The 21,262-nt window shown below is 35.1% G+C and overlaps 1 protein-coding gene across 1 annotated transcript in view; it reads right to left on the bottom strand.

Annotated features, from left to right (window-relative positions):
* Positions 1-612: 612 nt before the first annotated feature.
* IFT74 (intraflagellar transport 74) overlaps positions 613-21,262 on the bottom strand; it is a 38,293-nt gene continuing 17,643 nt past the window's right edge. The window contains exons 10-20 of the mRNA XM_080363071.1: positions 20,497-20,559; positions 18,726-18,869; positions 18,037-18,077; positions 16,933-17,012; positions 13,784-13,837; positions 9,589-9,686; positions 8,495-8,621; positions 5,938-6,101; positions 5,139-5,264; positions 3,149-3,209; positions 613-1,289 (exon numbers count right to left, since the gene is read on the bottom strand). Of these exons, the coding sequence (XP_080219197.1) occupies positions 1,174-1,289; positions 3,149-3,209; positions 5,139-5,264; positions 5,938-6,101; positions 8,495-8,621; positions 9,589-9,686; positions 13,784-13,837; positions 16,933-17,012; positions 18,037-18,077; positions 18,726-18,869; positions 20,497-20,559 (1,074 nt within the window). The 3' untranslated portion in view covers positions 613-1,173. The remainder of the gene's footprint in view (positions 1,290-3,148; positions 3,210-5,138; positions 5,265-5,937; positions 6,102-8,494; positions 8,622-9,588; positions 9,687-13,783; positions 13,838-16,932; positions 17,013-18,036; positions 18,078-18,725; positions 18,870-20,496; positions 20,560-21,262) is intronic.

Genomic DNA, 21,262 nt, shown 5'->3' with positions numbered 1-21,262 from the left:
TATTTTCTAATTCTTTGTCTACTCCAGTTCTATAAATGAAGCATGTAGTCTACTTACTTTTCAGAAAACTTTTCTAAAAGAGCAAAACAACTACAAATTCAGATCCCACTCTTTTTTTATTATCTTTTTGTAAAAGGCTAGGTTACTGACTGGCTAAGATTCCTATCTATAGTCAACTGCACTTTTTTCTCTTTGATTGGGACTAGCTTTCAACATATCATGGTGAGGAAATTATCAATAAGTAGTTTAGATTACATGTAGATTGTGAGGGAAATAGAAATTTTGTTTTATGTAAATGTTTTCTGAAATTTCTGTATTATAAAGCACATTGTTAATTCTGTATCAGTCCTGGTTTTGTTCAATGATGAATCTCATTAAATGTTTGTTTTTACAGACGTTGCATACGACACTGCAGCTTGAAGGCTGAGGAAAGAAAAAAGATTGTGAAAAATACAAATAATTTCCCTTTTTATTTTTTTTTTATTGACGAAACCTAGAAAAGTAAAATGCTCTGCACAAGGTCAGTACTAGCCATGTTTCACTAGTTTTATCACTGTTCTTTCCTTATAATTACATAAAAATGTAAAATAAGGAAATTAATTAGTTGGGAAAATGAAAATTTGCTGGCAGATATGAAGTACATTTGTTTTTATTATAAGACTTCATATTCTGAAGCACTTCTGATTTAAAAGGATGCTTTTCATCCTCAGATGTTTTCCTTACTTTTATAAATTGCTATTTAACCAGGTATGGTATGCTGATAGTACTATTCATCTTATTATCCACTTCATTTAAGATAATGTGTATGAGAGCCTATCCTGTTTGGCAGGGGTAGGACTACAAGATACTTAGAGGTTCACTGTATAAAGTTTCACATTTGAGATGCAATCCAGCAATGGGCCTCAGTAAAATGTTCTGATCATTTTACACTCACTGTGCAGTATCTCCTTTTTATTTCTACAAGCTTCTAAAATCCAGAAGTTCTAAAAATTTTAAATGTTGCAAAAGGACGGAAACTATTAAAACCTGTGACTTCTGAAAGCCTAGAAATATACTTTTACAAATATCTGTTGCTCTAGTGGTGAGCAAATGAGCTCAGTAGTCCAGCTTTCCATACTGCATGTGCACATCTCTTATTGTTGCTCCACTGGGGCAGGAAGGAAGTGCCTGGGTTCAGTTCTTGGTGTTCTGTAAAGCTTCTATGAGAGCTTTGTTGTATTCTGTGACCAGCTTTCTCACGTTCTTCATTATCGGCTGGTAGTCACTCTCTTGACTTTTTGTTGCTATGACTGATTAAAAGAATTTAAGGAAACAAAGTGCTAGTATAAATATTAGTGTAATTAGAGATCATAAGGGATCGACAATACAGTTGAGTTTCCTTCTGTGAAAACTGTCAGGGGTTGCAAATTATGGAAAAACTCAAATTTGGTGTAGAAGATTTAACACCCATTTACTATCTGCCATCTCATGCCAAGCATGGTGAAAAAGAAGAGATTACATGCCTGAGTCAGTTTTAGTTTTATACATATAGGCAAGAGGTCCCTTGTGGAAGACTCTGCCCATTGTTACATTGCAAACAAAACCATTTCGAGGAATTCAGCTATTTACAGCCATACAGTCTGGCACTTTGGAACTCCAGCTACAGAAGTCCCAGTCCAAGAAAACAGGACCTTTCTTTCCACTAGCCCAAGCAGTCATGAAACTCTGTATATGGGTCTCCGCATTGATAGATAATATATCATAGCAAGTTAGGAGGCACTTTTAATATCCTGATCAACTTTTTCTCTTAGTTTGTTTTGGAGGTGATTTTTCTTGTGTGCTTTTTTTTGTTGTTGTTTGTTTGGGGGGTTTTGGTGCTTTTTTTTTGTTTTGTTTGTGTGTTTGGATTTTATTGTGTGTTTGTTTTGTTTTGTTTTGTTTTTTTTCTGTTACAAGAAATAACACTAAGATTCTTGCCTTAATAAAATATTCCTGTAGAGCCTTCTTCTTAGTGGAAGTGACTCCAATCACATTCTGTTGTCCAAGACTTTTTTCATATTTTTTCTAAGAATTACAGCACTAATCAGATCTGAGAAATGGGATATTTGGTATACTAAAAATATAATGCTATATGCAGATCTTATATTATTTTTTTTCCCCAATGCTACGCTATTACAGAATTGCCTGAAGTATATTCTTGTGCCATTTTCTGAGCCATGAAGCAATGTCTCTTGTCCAAAACACAACACTGGACAATATAGTCTCATTTTACTATTACTTTTACCAATTATGTTTTTAGTGTAATTGTATAATAGTGGTTCTATGCAGCTCTGAAATTTCTTTTTTTGTTTTGTTTTGTTTCCTATATCATTTTAAAGGAGTGATTTTATCGCAGTGAATTCAAAGTCCCTAGAATACAGAAATGCAAATATGCCCTACTCAGTTCTCGACAATAACTATAAAGAATTGTACAAGATAAGAACCACCAATTCTAATTAAAAAAAACCCACTTCAGTCCTTTAGCTAATTTCAAAAACTACCTTATCAAAGTCACTTGCAGCAAATAAGATTTTGCTGATATTTTGGAAGGTCTCATATGATTAGTGCAATGTAACTCTTCAATTAGTGCAATGTAACTCTTCAATTAGTATCACATAATGAGAGAGCTACAATGCATTTCCCGCATGCCAACCTATGTTGCAAGTTAAGTATCTCTTTGTTGTATCTTACCTCATTTATCTGTTTTTTTTTTTCTCTAATATGCAATTTCTCTTTCATTTGATAGGAAAATACCATGCAAAGTCACCATGCTATACAGATTGTCAAACAGTGCTACATTTGATGAATAATTTCAGATAGGACTGGACAGATGTGAAGATGATCTTCATTTGAAACCTAGTGGCAAAACAGATCCAACACGAAAAACTCTGGACTGCAAGGCAAATCTTACGGCTCTAGGACGCCACAAAATTGTTTCAGTCAACACATGCAAGTTTCGCTATATATAATATCTATCAGCTAACCAGACATTTGCAAAGCATCACCTTTACCCTTCTCCCTTGTCTCCTGCTCCTCATTCTGTCCTGTCTTATTTTGCTGGAGGAAACAGACTTCTTCCTCAATTAATACAGTGTGTGAATTTAACTCTATTTCTTAAAGAAAAGGATACATTCCTTCATCATAAAGTTATTTTGCTCATGGTGCTGCCACTTCCTCTCCAAATTCGTAAGCTGGAAACACAAAAAGAGCCAAAAATAAAAATTATAATTATTACACACATACTGTATACAGAGAATCTCCCAAAGATGTTGTACTCTACCACCTGATAACATAAAGTTATTTCACACACAAAAAAAGAGAAACAATGGCAAAATTATTTTTAAAGCTGTAAAAGAATAACCTGTATATAATTTAGCATTTCATATATATATTTATAAAAAAGCACTGAATGCAGTTGCATCAGTAGACAGAAAAAATCAAAAGAGAATTCAAGACTTATTGTATAGCAAAATGTGTAAGCAAGTCAGAAGTAAAATGTGAACACTGCAGAGAGATACTAATTCTCATTCTACTTCATATCACTTAAATGATCTCTTCTTAAAATCAGTAAGATCTAAAATCACCAAAGATACAATATTTCCTGACACTGTCTTGGAGTTTGAGCTATACAGAAGAAACTTCCTTACTTCCATAGTTTAGTTTCCTGTCTGATGCCAGAAGCTGTGATAAGAACAGAGCTGCAGCGAGAAGATTGTAGGAGTGTGGATTAAGTGCTGGCACTTCTTCAATACTTTCAGCATCAACAGGAAACTAATGTGGACATTATATCGATGGCTGCTTCCTTGCAATACCATTTTATAATATTTGTTTTTCTGATGCTACTGTTCAAGGTTCTGCATTTCAGGATATGCAGATGTTATTTTTAAACGTAAAAACTAAAAATCATTCTGAGACAACTTTCAGTGGAAAATACATTAACAAATTAGGAAAATATTGCAACATTCTACTTAAAATCTTATTCTTAAGCTAGAAGAAATGCTGTACAACTACTGTTTTATATAAATATTTTAGCATCTTTATGCAAGTATTTTAACTGGCTGGGTTTCCATTTCTCATTTACATAATCTCTAGGAATGAGAATCTGATCTTGGTATAAAAAAAAATCTGAAGTCTTGCAGACTTTGGCATGGAGCTGTGGGGATTTACATCATCACCCTTGAGTTAGCCCACAATAATCATATGCTACGAATGTATACATATAGCTCTTCATTTCAAACTATGCCCTCTCATCCATTCCATAAAGTTCACTCCAGAAGGAAGTTAAACATGTACAAATATCACCTTCAGCTTTTAACTGAATTAGAAAAAAGTAATAGTTTCAAAGGACAAAGATATCAACAACCTGAAACAATAAAAATCCGCGAAATGCAGATAAAACAGTTTATTTCTATTTTTCAGCTTCTTTTGAGGTTATCCATTTTCCTTCTGTGCATTCAAATCTACATGCCAGTAAAGTTCTGTTGCCAAAATGACAGTAAATTATGGGTGTTTCTAACGGAAGAATCATAGCTGCAATGGGTTTATAAACAGCTTCTTTCCTGATTCACTTTTAGAATATTAATGTAAATATACTCATATACCAAAGTTCCTTGGGTTTCAAGAAGTCTGAGCAAACCCAAAACTTCAGTGGTTTGCAAGGAACACAAAGACTTGGAAAAGGGAAAGGAATTGAATAGTACAGCTTGCAGGATAAAACTGTAAAAGCAAAAGTGATGTTATCTAATTAGCAATGACATTTTTTTTCCCTCAAGTTTCATTCTAAGTTGGTCCTCAAAACTCCTCGAGCAAAGGAAGGGTAAAAGGGGGAGAGTTCTGAGCAAGATTAATACAAACACTTTAACAAAGGATTCATGCAGCTTTTGAACTCAGAAAGAACTCTGTCTCGTAACTTTGAAATCCAAAGCTTACCTGAAATTTATTGATACAATATTAACTTCTGTTTGAAAACAGAAAATATGGCTATGCATTTACAATACATAACTTCAAAAACTCCCTGAGAAGAAATAAACTGATTCCTTCTATGAAATACTTCATGTGCATGAAAACACGAAAACTTCTATAGAAACAACTGAAGACATAATCCGTAGCTTGAGCTATACCTGGGAATGTGTCTCGTTCTCTTGCAGCTCTCTCTTTAGTGTCTCATATTCTGTATTCAAGTGCTCCATTATTTTCTTGAAAGCATGGCTACGTTTTGTTAGTTTTTCTTTGTCATCCTGGAGTCTCTAGTTGGAAAAAAAACAACACAAACCAATTAATGGATGACTTCATTTGCTGTGGGCTACAGATAAACTATTTTAATTCAGCTTTCATGATGCTACTTCTTCTTCCTTTCAGAACAAGATCAAATGCATAAAGAACCCATAAGGCTTTTCCCTAGCAAAGCATACTCTATCCTAAAGATAATATTCAACAGTTATAACCAGGTTGTAGGCTTAGACCATAATGTATCAGCACAAGTAGGAACACTGGTGTTAAGAATTTGTAAGACATCTATCACGTGAAATGGGAAGTGCTCCAGATGGAATTCATCTTAGAGCAAACACACACAGGACAGATTTTTCTTTTTTGTTTGGGTTCTGTCTTTAGATTGCAAAATTAAAACTTGTGGGTAGTCATTAGTTACAGCAAAAAAGTTCAGATGAATCACTAAAATAAAAAGGAAATTTTGAGAAAGGAAAGCATCAAAAGGTACCCAGGTACTAGCCTGCTACATGTACCCAGTTAAGAAGTCATATATATATAAGCAGACAAGCATTTTGATTCATTTGCACCGGTGTGCAAACCCAGTTTTCCGCTACCAGTCAGGATTCTCACTCACAGACCTGGATTCCCCTCCACTAGGTGCTCAAAAACACATAAATTCTGTATAATCCAAGGTTTTATTCCTTTCATTACCTTCTTCTTCTCTTCTCCTGATGCCTTCAGAGCTGGCAAATTGTTATAGACCTCCAGCTCCGTTTTTGTTTGTTCAATTTTGTCTTTAAGAGAAGCTAGTTCATCAATCATCTTGCCCTCCAAGAGTTCCATCTTCTGTAGGTCCATTTGCAGTTTCTCACTCTCTAGATTACCAGATACACAAACTCTAATTAACACTACTTTTTATTTCATAGTACACTGTCCAATATATAATGGTTTATTCCATACTAAGCAATACAAACATACCTTTGTCATTTTGAATTTCATGAGAATGTTAATGAAAGAAAATGTTTGATCTTCACAATCATCTCATCAGCCAAAACTCCTATATTACAATTACTGTATTATGCTCTGTAAGTGAAAAGTAATGAAAACGTGGTGGTTTTCTGTATCATAGTGTGGTATTTCTCCTGTTAAAGTTGTTTATAGCATCAGTCAATTTCAAGTCTTAAAGCAGTGGTGATACCATACAAAAAGTTGACTGAAATAACGCAAACAACTTTTTAAGTGATTTTTGTTAGTTTTTAGCATCATGTTGTTTTTATGTATGTTGCTTCTATAGGACAAGACTTAGTTTTAGAGTAAATAGCCAAATTTGCTTCAAACATAATTCAAATTGGAAATAGCAGAAGACAACTTCAGATTTTCTTAAGGCTTTATTTAGGCCTAACCACAGTGCTTTCACTTTTTATATAGTTGTTTTAATACCTGTATTTTAATTTTAAAGGAATACATAGTTGATTAATTGGGTTTTATGTTACCTGTAAAGAGTAATAAAAATGTAAATAAGCCAGAAAGGATTCTTAGACTGTTCTACCTATATACTGATAAAAACTGTGGTGAGACAGCAACGGATTATTCCTACGCATTCACACTCTGGAGAAAAGGGAAACTGGAACGGGTGAATTTCATCCTTATGCAGCAACAGCCTCAATGAAAAAAACTCAGAGCTAAAAAGCGTAAAACTTCTCTGGGGGAAGAGGCAGGAAGAGGATGCAGCCCAGTTCCTTCTGATAGGCCATTAAGTTCAGTGTCTAGCAGGCAATGTGTACACAGTAGCAAACTCTCAGACCAAACTGCAGTGACCCAGGGAAATGTTTTTGGGAAACTATGCCATCAGCACTTTTGTTTACTCTTCATGGTTTCCTTTTTTTTTTTCTCCTTTCTTTTTTTTTTTTCCTCCTGGTGGAGTTTTTATATCTTTGTTACAGCAAGAAAATGTGGAAATCCAGGTTTTAACCACAGCAACACAACTCTGAAGACAACTGTGGTGTAATTCAAGGGTTAGGAAGAACTTCAACGGTGCAAACTGAACATTTTTGAAAGAATCTTAAGTTGTTCATTACACTTTCTGTGTCTCTGTGCTTTCAGAAGTTTACTTATGGAACACCTAAACGATCTGCTAAAAATTATGTACTATAACTTCCTTCTCTCGCAAAGAAAGAAATATGGTTTTCAATAATGTCTCTGTAGTGCTGTGTGCTTCTGGAACATCCTTAGACTGTAAAGTAATAAGAATTGATGCTTACATGAAAGAACAAAAAATCATACTTGAACTTCTAATATATGGCCCAGCTTTTTACATTACGCTAGAACTGCAAAATTAGCATTTGCAGACAAGTGAACGAACACTAAATGATCAAACACATAAACGAACAACCCTCTTCTGTAACACTTTGTGTTTTACTTCTTACGTGCATGTAACTACTCTGAAGTTACAATACAAGCTCCTATTTTGAAAATTACGACCAAGCACAGCACATAATAGCCTTCTAACAAAATGATTTATGGTTCTTAATTCCTGCCCCTTCCTTTCAAGCAAACAAACAAGGAAAGGCTTGCTGAACCAATAATGATATTGGCAAAGCTTAGAATTATGAGAACAATTGCACTATAAACAGTGCAAATAAAGAACTAAATAGATATTTGTTATGGAAATAAAAATACTGTCCACTTTTTGAAATTACAGGCAAGATCCTGTGCATTCTTACACTTAATTATATGAGTATTTCCAAAATGAAGTCAAAATGCATATTCACTTCCCAGAATCAAAGCCTGAGAATTTGAGAGCTCTTCACTGGTGTTCCAAGTTACTCTCCCATGGTACACATCCTTTCAGAAAAGCACAAATCATAAGTGACACTGAGAACTACATTTACAAATAATACACAGTTAGGTAACTGTGGAAGTCTCTACTTCAATTTATTAAACACTATTCTAGGATTGTGAAAAGCATTTATTTTGAGGTGAATATTAGTAAAGTCAAACTGCTAGGCCACAGAACTTTGTACCCCTATATTAAAATACCTACATTTAACGTATATCTGTGCCAGGAAGCTGATCATCTAGTGATAACACTAAGTGAAATACTCCTGAGGAATATAAATAACTTGTTATCCACAACAGTTTCAATTTGTCAACTTGCCACTGTAGTTTAATACTTGGAGATCACTGACCTTGCACTTTTATTAGTGTAACAGCTCAGGTAATTTTTATTGTTTAAGGAATGAATTTGGAAATTCATTGCTGATCTTACCTGTAATCAGATTCTTAGCAGTGCTCTGTGATTTCTGCATTTCACTTGATTTGAAAGTGAGGTCTTCCTGCATAATCTTCAGCTCTTGATTGGTAACAGATGAAATTTGTTTCATACGGTTCACATTCTGTGTGTTACCAATAACAATAATGAGAATACACCATATCTTTGAAACAACAAATAGTAACTGGATAAGTAAAAAACTCTCCCGTCCTACTACACTGTCTGTTATTCAGCTTTTGTATTACAGAGACTGAAAATACTGGAAGTAGTCTGAAGTGATTTAACTGTAAATGATTTTAATTCTGCCTTTGGTAAAAGATCTACTGACAGACCACTGAAGATGAAAAAAATGCAGCAAATTTAAACTGTGTTGCCATATCTATATCTTTTAAAGTGTCATTGACTAAATATGTTTTATGATATACCATACTGAAAGATTTAGAAGATAATTAAAGTGATGATATAACCAAAATATTACTTACCCGAGGGATTTCTATATGGTAAAAAAAAAATCTATGTGAGCAAAAAATGTTAAAACTCTCTTGAAATTGCAAAAAAAGAACAGAATGTAAACAGGAACAATTTCTAAAGTGTTTACATTAAGTATTGCATAGCAAGGTATTCCAGACATAATTTTAGCAGACCACAGAAACAACTGGAATATTGTCAATAACTTAATAGTAGTGATAGAATATCCATTAACTGAGATTTCCAGACTTTAGGTAAACAAAATATTTCAGTGATTTTATTTGCATTGTTCCAAAATGTTTATAATTAATGCAATATTGTCAATTATAGCAATGATGATGAGTTATAGAAAAGATGCAAAGATTTCTTTTATTCTGGTCACAAGTACTGTCTAATATTCAAAACTCTTTCCCCAGAAATGAATAGAGATTAAATAAATCTTTCATTTTTTATCTTTTTTTTTTTTCCTACAGCTGTACATGATTGAAGTTTAGTTCTCCTAAGAAATTATTATGCAGACACTGACTGGATAATAGATAAAAACCATCATCCTTCTTTATCCATTCATTCTGTTCTTGCTTCTAAATTTGTAGCTTGCCACAGAAGGAGGGAAATGTCCTTACCCTGCTTGAGTGCTCCAGGAGTGCAACAATGCTGGCTTCTATTTGGGCCTTTCGTTCCAATTCCTGGTTCTTCACCTCTTCAAATGTTTCAAGAAAATCTAGGGATCAACAAACATAATAAAGAAGGCTGCTATTTCCATGGGTACAGCAAAAGCACTTGTTTCCAGTCAAAACTTTGGATTAAATTGATAAACTGTACAATTTCAGACAGGTTACTTGAAGATTAATAGTTTATTTGAGAGACAGGTGGTAGAGTCCTTGAAACTTGTCAGCTTATAGGCTGGAATGAAAAATACAGCAATTTTTCCAGAGATGCATATCTGGCTGATTATTGACATGAGCTAAGCACCTTCTCAGATACTGTTTAGGTGAGGGTTGCCACCCAATGGGAAAGGAGTTTCATCACCATCATTTCTGACACCTTTCTGAATGCTTGTCCCAGCAGCTGTTGGTCTTCATTTTTCTGAAAGCTATCAACATGGGCTACTAAATAAATGAAACAAGTTACTTCACGAACTCGAACGGCCTGGACTAAATCCCAAACACTGCTAGGGACCTGAGACTAATCATCACCTGGTACCATCTGTTTCTTTATGTATAATGTCCCTTTGCTACATCTCTAATTTATGCTCATTCTGATAAGTGTTCAACTGAATCTGACAAGACAGTTGTAGTGGTGGTGTGTGCTCTGTGTTTGTGTCCTAGACATACTACATTGTATTCCTGGTGACAGAGAGGCATATTGAAAAGAAGGTGCTGGAGCCATCACATGAAAGTCAGAGGTCCATCAAGATGCCACCTGGAGCTATAAGATATAATCATCCTTCTCCTGTTGGGTCCCCTCCTGAAACACAGCTTATGTACACAGGAGCACTCAGGAAACAGAGAGTTTGCAGACTTTCTTGATAGATGAAAAAGGGCAGAAGTGGTTGTTTTAGCAAGAAGGATTAGATAACAATAAATTAAAGATGGGTTATTTGGGAAGAGAGGAGAAAACAGGAGGAACCACTTAATGGAAATACTGACAAATCCTGAAGGGATAAGGACTGACTAGAGAACTGTGGATCCCAGAGCATCCAGGATTTTTACCTGATTTTAAATTTTGTTACTAATAAAACATTTATGTATAAGAAAACTATTTTAATATCTGACATCATCTGTGATGCTGTCCATGAAAGAGGTAACAGATACTTCACAGAGTACAGCTTCTAAAACTTTCTAGAGTGGAAAAAGTGCATTACTGGAGTCAGGGGACAATACTAAGATACTAAAAAGGCTACCTCTCAGGAGAGATGTCAGAATGAAAGACACTTGGAATTCTTAGAGGTCAATAAATGGCATTAGACAACACACCTGCAATGTGCACAGCTGACTGATAAAAATAATGGCTAGTCCTGATGCAGACTCAGTTGGTTTGAAAAGCTGAAATAAAGTTTCGGTCCACCTGACACTGTGAACTAGGAACCAGAAATATAGTTAAAACCAAAGCTTAAAAGCCTACAATTAAAAATTCTAGTCAAGTCCTGAGTGCTGAGTAAGACTATTGCTAGGTCTGCTTTTCTCCAGTACCCAGGCTGTAAATGAAGCTATCCTTAGAAAGGGAAGTTTTATTTTCTCTCCGTGATGTTCTTGTCCTTAAGAATGAACTTTTTTTGTTTTATCTTAAAGACGGCACAATCATACTCTAACATGAGGAGTCACAATGACAGCTCCAAAAAGAGTTCCTTACTCAAAGGGCATTTAACTGCACATTTCATGCCATCTGCTGCTGTGAAATACAGACAAGTATTTCCTACACTAAGAAAATATTTGAGCACAACAGAACTAAGGGAAAGGCAGTAAGGAAAGTAACAGTATTGAAATTCTTGCTTAATGTTTTGTGTTTAAAACGTTTGAGCTATTCTTTCCTTCAAAAAAGAATCAAGTGGGTAATTTTTGCAAATCACTCTGATAACATAACACAAATCTTTCAATCACATTTAACTGTTTAGTGCTCTAGTGGTGGGCAAAGGCTTCACCAACATCTGTCTCTTGTGGAGGTCTGAGACACTTCAACTTAATGCATGATGCCATGGACTTTGATTTATCTTAGGAAGAGGTCTTAAATATTACAATATCTTGATGAACCTATTTATTTGCTTCCAAAGAAGGTATAGGCAATGAGGATATTGAATCTTCCAAAGCATACATGTAGGGAAGCCAAAGGAGTGAAATAAAAGCAACTTCATAAAAAAAAAAGCATTCTCACACATTCATAAACATGAAATGAGAACAAAATGAAAGTACTATACATCCACAAATACATAATTTTATAAAACTGAGCCTGAAAAAGTAGAATTAGGTCCTAAGAATTATACCTATATGATCTGATTAGTGTTTTTCTCCTTTGGCATTCTGGATCTTTTTAGGTATTTTTTTTCAAACCTTATTTATTTAGAAACACTAAGCAAGGTCTGTATTTTCATCTCATTTCATTGTCTTTCTGCAACCAGCTCTCCTTCTGATAACATCTGTCTGAATAACCTTGTTTCATTTGAGCACTATGAGTTTCACGGATTCATAAAAAATTGAATAGAAGAGACTGTAAGAAGTCATCTAATTAATTAACTTCCTTCAGGACAAAAAAAAACCCCTTTATGTCAGTATTCAGATGTTTGTCTATACTCTTCTTACAGACAGTTAATGATAGATACTTTACAATCCTCCTGAACAATCTATTTCAACACTTTGTGAGTTTTAATGTTAAGAAGTTTTTTCTAATATCCAACCTGAAATCTTGTTGAAACTATTGGTGTACTACTCCTTTTCTATCCTCCATGTATATGCAGAGACAGATTAGTCACTTATGATTTCAAACAGACTTTCTACACACTTGATGGCTATCATAACTTCTTTAAAATAAAAGACTCATTCTTTAATATTTCCTTGCACATCATGCTTTCCATGTCCCTCATTGGTCTCTCTTCAGGACTGCCAACCTCTTTATGTACAGAACCAGAGACAATACACCAACTGAAGCCTTCCTCAGTGCATAGGGAACACGATTACTTAATGTGTCTGACAAATTACACTCTTAGGTGTATCAACTGCTATGGTATTTTCTCTTCCATGTTAGTGTGATACCTTTGCAGCATGTTCACTTTGTCTTCCAGTGTAACTCTGAACCATACCACAGAGCTGTGCCTAATGAACTGCTGCCTGTTCTGTATTTTTGCTGTTCATTATTCTGCCCAAATGTATAAACTTAGACTTAATCCTTTTTGAGCGTTTTGTATTTCATTTCTAATATGCCGTAAGTATTTTAAATTCCAACCCTGTCCTCCAGCATGATTGCAGCTTTGTGGATGCAGCATGTTCTGTGAAACTATGTATTTACTCTCTCTCCTGGTCATCCAACTGATTAATGAAAATATTGACTAGCCTGAACATCCAACACTCTGCAAAACTCTACTCAATGCAGTCTTCCATCTTCGCAGCGAATCCTTCATAATTAATACTTTTGTATCAAATGCACAGTATAGATTAATAACTGACAATATTTCCCTAGTTTGCTTCCTAGAACACCACAAGACAGTGGTAGATGTACTGAAGTGAAAATACACAGTCTGCTCCTCCTCCCTTATTCTGCAATATTTTCCTGTCAAAGAAGGAAATTAGTTTGTTGTTCTTGACAAATCAATACTAGTGTTATTAATATTGCTGTTTCTGTAATATTTACAAATTGTTTGCTTGCTCATTTTTTCCACAATATTTCTGGAAATTGATATTAAGCTGACTGGTCTACACTTCCCTAGCTCCTCATCTTCAAGACGGGTACCATATTTGCTCTTTTCCCATCTTCAAGATTCCTGTATGTTCCTCCACACCTCTCAGTTAATCTCAAACAGCTCTGGAACAACATCAATATCCTGTGATGAAGGGTAGAAGCAGAACTAAAAGCAAAACAGTCAGAAGGATGGTGAGGCCACACTTTCATGGTCTGCACTCATACGAAAATCAAGATCAAGCAAGCTTTTGCCGTTCTGCTTCTCAGGAATCAGGTAATTTGAAAATGCAGAAACTCTACAAGTACATTCTTATTTCCCTATTGTCAGCTGAGATCTTTCTTTCAGTATCACACTAGCTTAAGTCATATTGAACATTTTGTAGAACAGTGTTACAAAAAGGCCTAATAAAAGTATATTAGACAACTTACTGTCCATGCTTTCTTCTCTCTTCTTCAGCTCCTTGTATTTCCAATTTTCCTCTCCTGCAAGAGATATAATATTCATTTGAACTTATATTGCCTCAGTCCTGGATTCCTTTAGGTAGGCAAAATGTCAGTTTTAAAAATAAAAAATGTACATGTTTAGAAGCTACAGGACTCATCCCATGTCATTTAATGTAGTCACTTCAACTGACTATGTAGTATATTTATATTTTTTTTAAAAAGGTAATTATCTTAATAAATCAGCCTCAATGCAATTTATAGAGCCTTTTACAGTAGAATAAATATTTGGTTTACACAAAGGAAGTTCACAGAACAAATGCTTTGTGTATTTGGGTACCATGGTTAAAACTTTCTCCAACTGTTGAACATATGGGCCATATCAATGACACTTTCACATATTCGAATGGACTTCCATATGGACATGCAGCTTATAAGCAACAGTGTGACACTCTCAGGGAAATAAACAAGAAAACTGTACTAGCAATGGTATAGGAAAATAAAATGCACAGAAAGCTTTCTACAATTGATTTTTAAATAACATTTCCATACACATTCTTTATAGTGGTATTAGGAATAATGGACAATATACAACGCATAATTCACTCCATGTTTAAATCTAACTCCTGACTAGAAACTAATTAAAATGCAATAGTAAAGTGGGGTAACTCATCTATTTGTCACAAGTTTCAAAAAGATGACACAATTCAGCTAGCTCATAATAATTTTAAGTTACAAACATCTAAATTTTTAATTATTTGAGTCTTGGTCACAGATTAATTTTCAGAACAAACTTGTAACTGTAAAGAATACAAAGAAAAAGAATGAACTAGATATAGATATAACTGAGCAAGCAAATTTCTCCAGGTCTTTTTACTTGTACACCCCCATGCTTTCCTTTTTATCTAGTATATACAAACAATAAGAACAGCCATGGGTCCCTGAGGGACTGTGATTCTGCTCCAGCTTCCTTGCAGCTGTGTCTTTGTTCCTTGCTGGACTCTCTCTTTCATTTTGCAAGGCAAGTCTCCAATACTTAATAATTCAGCCTGTTCTAGTCTTAAAAAGTCAGTTACAGTGAGCCATGAAACAGAAAGCTAAATGATCTGCCAAGTGCTTAAAGAAAAAAACACTGAAATAAAGACCACAACCTTTAAAATGTTTTTAAAGATAAGCTTTCTTTAAAACATAATTTTGACATGAGTATCTTAGCCTTTCATGCAATTTATGAAGTGTTGAATCTATTCCATTATGAGTAAATGTTGATTTTGACTAATCAGTTAAACGTAACTGCTAATATAGGGAACATTTAATAAGTAGGTGACTTTTACTTATTTAGATTTTCTTAAGTGAAAACTAAAAATAGCTATTTCTATTTATGTTCTGTTTATTTTGTTTTTCCTGTTCAAAAACGTTCCTAGCACTGAAACATTTATTCTGAAACATTAAGAAAATACTTAGGTTTTTGTTGTTGTTGTTGTTTTTTCCTGGCTATTTTACCTTAGATTTAACCAAAAAAGTTTAGGAGCTGAAGTTTTGGGAATGTTTTGTAAAAGACAGTTTAAATACTGAGCCAGAAGTAAGTTGACTGGGGAGGGACAGAGGACAGGAATCTTAAGGACACACCAAGAAGCTGATTTAGAGCAGAAGTATGAATGGTTCCCTGGGATTGCCTCTCTACTCGCTAGAGAAGAGAACATTGGAAGTTCAGATTTCTGTGTCTTAAAATAACTCCTTATGATCATCTTTTTTATTTCCTTTATGCTTTACCACAGGTATAATTCTATTTATATTATACCAGAAGGTAGCTTTATCCTGAATATCCTGACTGTTCCTGATATATTGACAGAGAGCAGGTACTTCCACCTACATATGTTTTAAACCCTCTTCTTCAACAGAGGTGTTTTTCTGAAACAGTGAAAGACATACAGTCCAGCAACAAATGTTTGTGTGTTTAAACCTAACCATAAAATGCAAAAAGCGACTCACTTCTTACCTTCTGCATTGCTCCAAAGATACAAAAAAAAAGAGTTGCAAGCCAAACAAAAAGGAAAAATTAAAGCAGAAATGTAAATGTGGCAATGATATTATCTGGAAACAAGAAAGGTAATAAAGCAGTCTTAATATTAATAATAATTCGCAGAAAAATAATTAAATACCTGGAGAAAAAGATAATATTTTGTAATGCAAACAATGAGAAACAAGTGTATGAAACATTTGTTATGGGGTAAATTTTAGAAGTATTTGTTCACCTTGAAGAGGTTTAGAGATAAGTTTTACATTGATCACCTGAGAAAAACTAGAATAGAGAGTAAAGTGTATACAGAAACATTAATTCATTGGTCTTGCAGAGTTTACATAACTTCTTACAAAGTTTTCCAGAATGTATGCACATATTTATGTAACTTCTACCTAAAGAAGATTCTTTATAATTAATAGAAGTTTTTCTATGAGAGAAATTTCCATTTTAGGGAGAATCTTCCAGAGCTGTTGAGGGCCTATACTCAAATTAAGTTACTTCCTGCAGAAACATGACTTCCATTGCTAAGGCAAATCCCAGCCTAACCTAGACTAACATACTGCAGCAGATGTTTACTGAAGTTTCTAGGATAATGCCATTTCTAGGCAGCTTGCAAACTCTTCTTGCAAAAATCAACCCAAGAAGTTTCAAAGACACATAAAAATAGTTCTAAATTCTGTTCGCTTTACACATCATTATTAAACATTCTCAGCTCCTCATTCACTGACAGTGTATAGGATCATGTAAAAGGTAAAATAAATAAAAGCAATTCTAAAGGTGAGCTGGTTCTGCAATGTTGCCAGCAAGATAAACTTCTATTCCTCAAGTAGTCCTAAAAATAAAATTCGGACAGAAAACCAGACAGCTGTACTCTTATTTTATATGGTAGTTTTACTACTCAACATCAACTTGACAAATGTGCCCATAAAGTGGGTACTTCCCATTTCTCACATCAGAAAGCGAAGCCTGCATGCCTAGTCACAAAACTTTCTTTTGATGGTAAATAATGGACATCTGCATAAGCCTAAGAGTTTCAAGCAACTAACGTCTGTAACAATGTGTTATAATATGAAGAGATGCAGTTCTGCATAGTCTGCTATGGGTCCAGTCACACTACCTTGATGATTCTCCAGATCCATATCAAGTCGCTGAATCACCTTTTTAAAATGGTTTATTTTTTCTTTCACTTCTGTCAGCCTGACAAATAGATAATGAAACCCAAGATTAGAAATGTGTTGTAAAACATTTACTCTTGTAGACAAAAATTGAGAGAAAAATCATGGATAAAAAATAGCAAAACTAATTTTATCAAACCCAAAAGACTATCAGGAGAATTTCTGTTATTATAAAAGGTATCTGTAAAGGACCTGTCACATTAGTGCCTATATCTATTAAATGTAAGTACTGCTGGTCTTCTGTATTAAAAACAGCTCTTGCTGTATCATCATCAGTTTTTAACTTACTCAACTGGTCCCTCTGCTGGTTGCTATACAGCTTTGCAGAGGCACAACATAATGGTAAACTGCATCAAGGAACTGTATTCCTTAAAAATTACCAATGTGTTCACCAATAAATTAATAAATTGTCAACATTGTACTACATTCAGACGAAGTGAGAAAGGAAATTTCTGTAAAGAGAGATAAATCAAAAGGCTCAAAATCACAAAAAATATTGTACTGCTTTACCTTCCCCCACCCAATACATTACTATGTATCATAACAATTACCAGAGTTTCTGGCAAATCTTCTGAAAAGGTCTGGTATCCAAGAATCAAGAAGCAATGCCCTGTTCCTCTTTAGAACTGAACTTTCTGTAAGCAACTTTGTAACTCTTAGGTTTTCAGAACACATAACAAAAAAACACTTCAAAATGTGACTGCAGCGCACTGTAGGCTCAACTTCATAGATGTCCCAAATGAGCAGTTCTTGAAAATTAATGTCTTCAGCCTTAAAGAAGTTTATGTCAGTGCCATGCCTAATTTATAATATCAAGGAATGTTCATAAGGAAAGAAAGTATTTTATTTTGCAGATCTAAATGGCCTATTCCCTATAAAAGTTGTTTAGCTCAAACAGAAGGATATTCTGTTCTCTGTGGAAGGTTAACTCTAGCAGATTCAAAAATGTGGTTATGTTCAAAAAGTTCATAGAAATATGTGACGGAATTCAGCTGTCTTTAGGGTCTAAATGTAATTTGTAACAACAGCATAATGGCATTACTCACTGTCTTTCCATGCTTGCTATTTCTTGACTATCATCCTTAACCTATAAAAAAGCATAACAACTTTAATGTATGAAATAAAGTCTACAAATTTTAAAATGGAAAATTAAAAAAAAATAATTCTTAATTCAGCAGACAGGGAACAGAAACTCAGAATATGAAATCACAAACTTGTCACATTGTCCAACAATGCCTCTTCATTGAAAAGAAGTGATATGATTTAAGTGTTATGTCTTCCATCTTCTCCTGCTTATTCAATACACGTTAAAAAAATCAGACATACTTATCAGTGTCATTCAGTCCAATAATCTATATAGTATATATGGACAATTACATAACACAGCATAGACCCTTGTAAACTAAACTGTTCCTGTATTGGTACACTAGGTACCTCTGAAGGATACTGTCTGGAGTTATGTTATAGAACTGTTCAATACGGTAAGTTTTCCCATACCAACATGTCTGCTGAATTCGAACAAGTCAACCAGCTGAAAAGCTGACTGTGCTCATTTTGTTTTGGCTGAACCTTAAACATCCCATCCAGACAGTTTTTCAGCTGTTCTTCATTTCAGATGACCTGGGCTGCTTAAAGAGCAAATAAAGGCAAGATTCAAATTCAAGTATTTTCAAATATTATCATCCTTTAAAATACTGACTCAGAACATCTTCTGCATAACAATTTATGTTCTTGCCTGCTTTAGCAATCTCTCTCTTTCCTCCTGTGGAGATTCCATGTTCTTATCCTCCACAATCATTTGATCTCGACGCTCCTCGAGGTCATGGAGCTTTTCATACAGCTGCACAGCCTCCTGTTTCACCTGAGAGTGTGCTATTTCCTGGAGGGAAAACCAAACATCTACTAGCTGTTTTCAGATGGTAAGAGAATGTTGCAGAAACTATGCTTCAACTCAGCAACACTTAGCTATACCTTGAAAGTGAAGCTTATCTGTTACGAACAGTACAGAGACAGTATAAACGATAAACTTTATGATACATATTCTCAATATTGTGTTTTCTAGAGTGGAATATCTCAGTCAGCTACTTCTTACTTTATGAGTTCATCCTCAGGTCAATTTTCTGAGTAGATTTATTACTTCATCATTTCTAGGGGATCATAAACCATATACAGTATTCAAAAGGACCAGAAAAATGTCTAGTAGAATTTGAAAATTATACTTGCTGAACAGATACATGACTGTACATTTCAGCCCATAGATCCTTTTATCCATGAAGGACTCAATACAAGAAAATTTACCTCAATCTAGCAATATGACAGTGTATTAGAAGTGTGTGTTTATGTATGTATGTGGGATAAAAAATATCCTAGCAGGTACCAGTTATGCTTCAAGTGTTGCTTATGAAATGGAACGTGGAACAAGAAAATAATTCTCACACATCCTGAAACCTGAAAATATACTGAAAAACTAGGTCTCACAAATCCCTAAGAAGGATGTGATGATAATTTCATGTTTATCTTCAAAGAGTAATTCCAAATCAAATGTCACACAAGACATTTGAAACCATGTGATTAACTAAAGCAAGGAAATGTCACTATTGCTATCAAAATTTTGTACTTGGCATCTAGTAAAAACAGTTTTTAGCAACCCCAGGTTCCAGTATAAGTTGGGGAATGATCCACTAGAGAGCAGTGTAGGGGCAAGGGACCTGGGGATCCTGGTGGACAGCAGGATGACCATGAGCCAGCACTGTGCCCTTGTGGCCAAGAGGGCCAATGGCATCCTGGGGGTTAGTAGGTTGAGAGAGGTTCTCCTTCCCCTCTACTCCGCCCTGGTGAGACCACACCTGGAATACTGTGTCCAGTTCTGGGCTCCTCAGTTCAAGAAGGACAGGGAACTGCTGGAGAGAGTCCAGCGTAGGGCAACCAAGATGATTAAGGGAGTGGAGCATCTCCCTTATGAGGAAAGGCTGAGGGAGCTGGGTCTCTTTAGTTTGGAGGAGACTGAGGGGTGACCTTATTAACGTTTACAAATGTACAAATGGTGAGTGTCACAAGGATGGAGCCAGGCTCTTCTTGGTGACAAACAATGGTAGGACAAGGGATAATGGGTTTAAACTGGAACATAAGAGGTTCCACTTAAACTTGAGAAGAAACTTATTCTCCGTGAGGGTGACAGAGCACTGGAACAGGCTGCCCAGGGAGGTTGTGGAGTCTCCTACTCTGGAGACATTCAAAACCCACCTGGACACCTTCCTGTGTAACCTCATCTGGGTGTTCTTGCTCTGGCAGGAGGATTGGACTAGATGATCTTTTGAGGTCCCTTCCAATCCCTAACATTCTATGATTCTATGAAATTATTGGTAGAAAAGAGAGAGGCAGCTTTGCCTTCCCATTCTAGAGCATGATCCTACAGTGTCTGAAAATTTAGGGAGAAAGATTCTACCGTATTTTTACATCAGAGTTCAACAAAGAGTGGTAGAGAGACCACTTGTTATCATACATACAGCTCTTAGGGCCTCCTCCTTTACATTTAGTGCATCCAACTCTTGCTGTTGAACAACCATTTCCTAAAGAGGAAAAGAATGCAAAATTGAGATAAGAATTACTACTTGATGAGAGTACTTTACATTCTGCAACTCAGTACTTATAAAATGCTGTAAACATCTCATCACTGCTCTTAAAAATTTAAAAGACAATAATATTGTGTCCATCTTCTCCAAGTAACTCAGATATAATTTCCAATTACTTTCAGAATCCGACTTTACCGATAAACTCTTATCATTGTTATTTGCAGTTAGTCTGTAACAAAAAAATTGTTTGCCCCCTTTCCATTATTTTTCTTAAAATAGGTACTGAGGGCGGAATTTATCACTTCTACTTCAGAAATTTCAAGTCAGATTTTACAATCTGACCTAGCCACCACAGCTCCTTCACAGTCCAGAAAGAGACAGGTAGGCCCTGATTAGTGACTCAGCCCATCCTAAGACAGCTGGGAAGATGCCTGTCTCTCTGTACAGACTATACAGTGAAGCTTTCTAAGACAGTATGCCTGAAGCTGGGTGATCCCAGAGAACCTAGAAATCTTACTGCTTTTGTTAATATTAGAATTAGTGAAGTCACAAAAAATTTTACAAAGCCCAGTTCATTTTTCTGATACATTCAGACGGAAAAGAACAACAACAAAAACCAGTAAGATTCACTTTTGTAAACAGGAAGAAAACTTTCTACTTAAGTGAACCAAGAAAATTGCTAGGGTGGTTTTTCCCTTTT

This window comes from Nesoenas mayeri (genome assembly GCF_963082525.1).
Source record: "Nesoenas mayeri genome assembly, chromosome: Z".
In the NCBI taxonomy this organism is placed as follows: domain Eukaryota; kingdom Metazoa; phylum Chordata; class Aves; order Columbiformes; family Columbidae; genus Nesoenas; species Nesoenas mayeri.
This window is presented reverse-complemented; position numbering and strand designations above follow the sequence as displayed.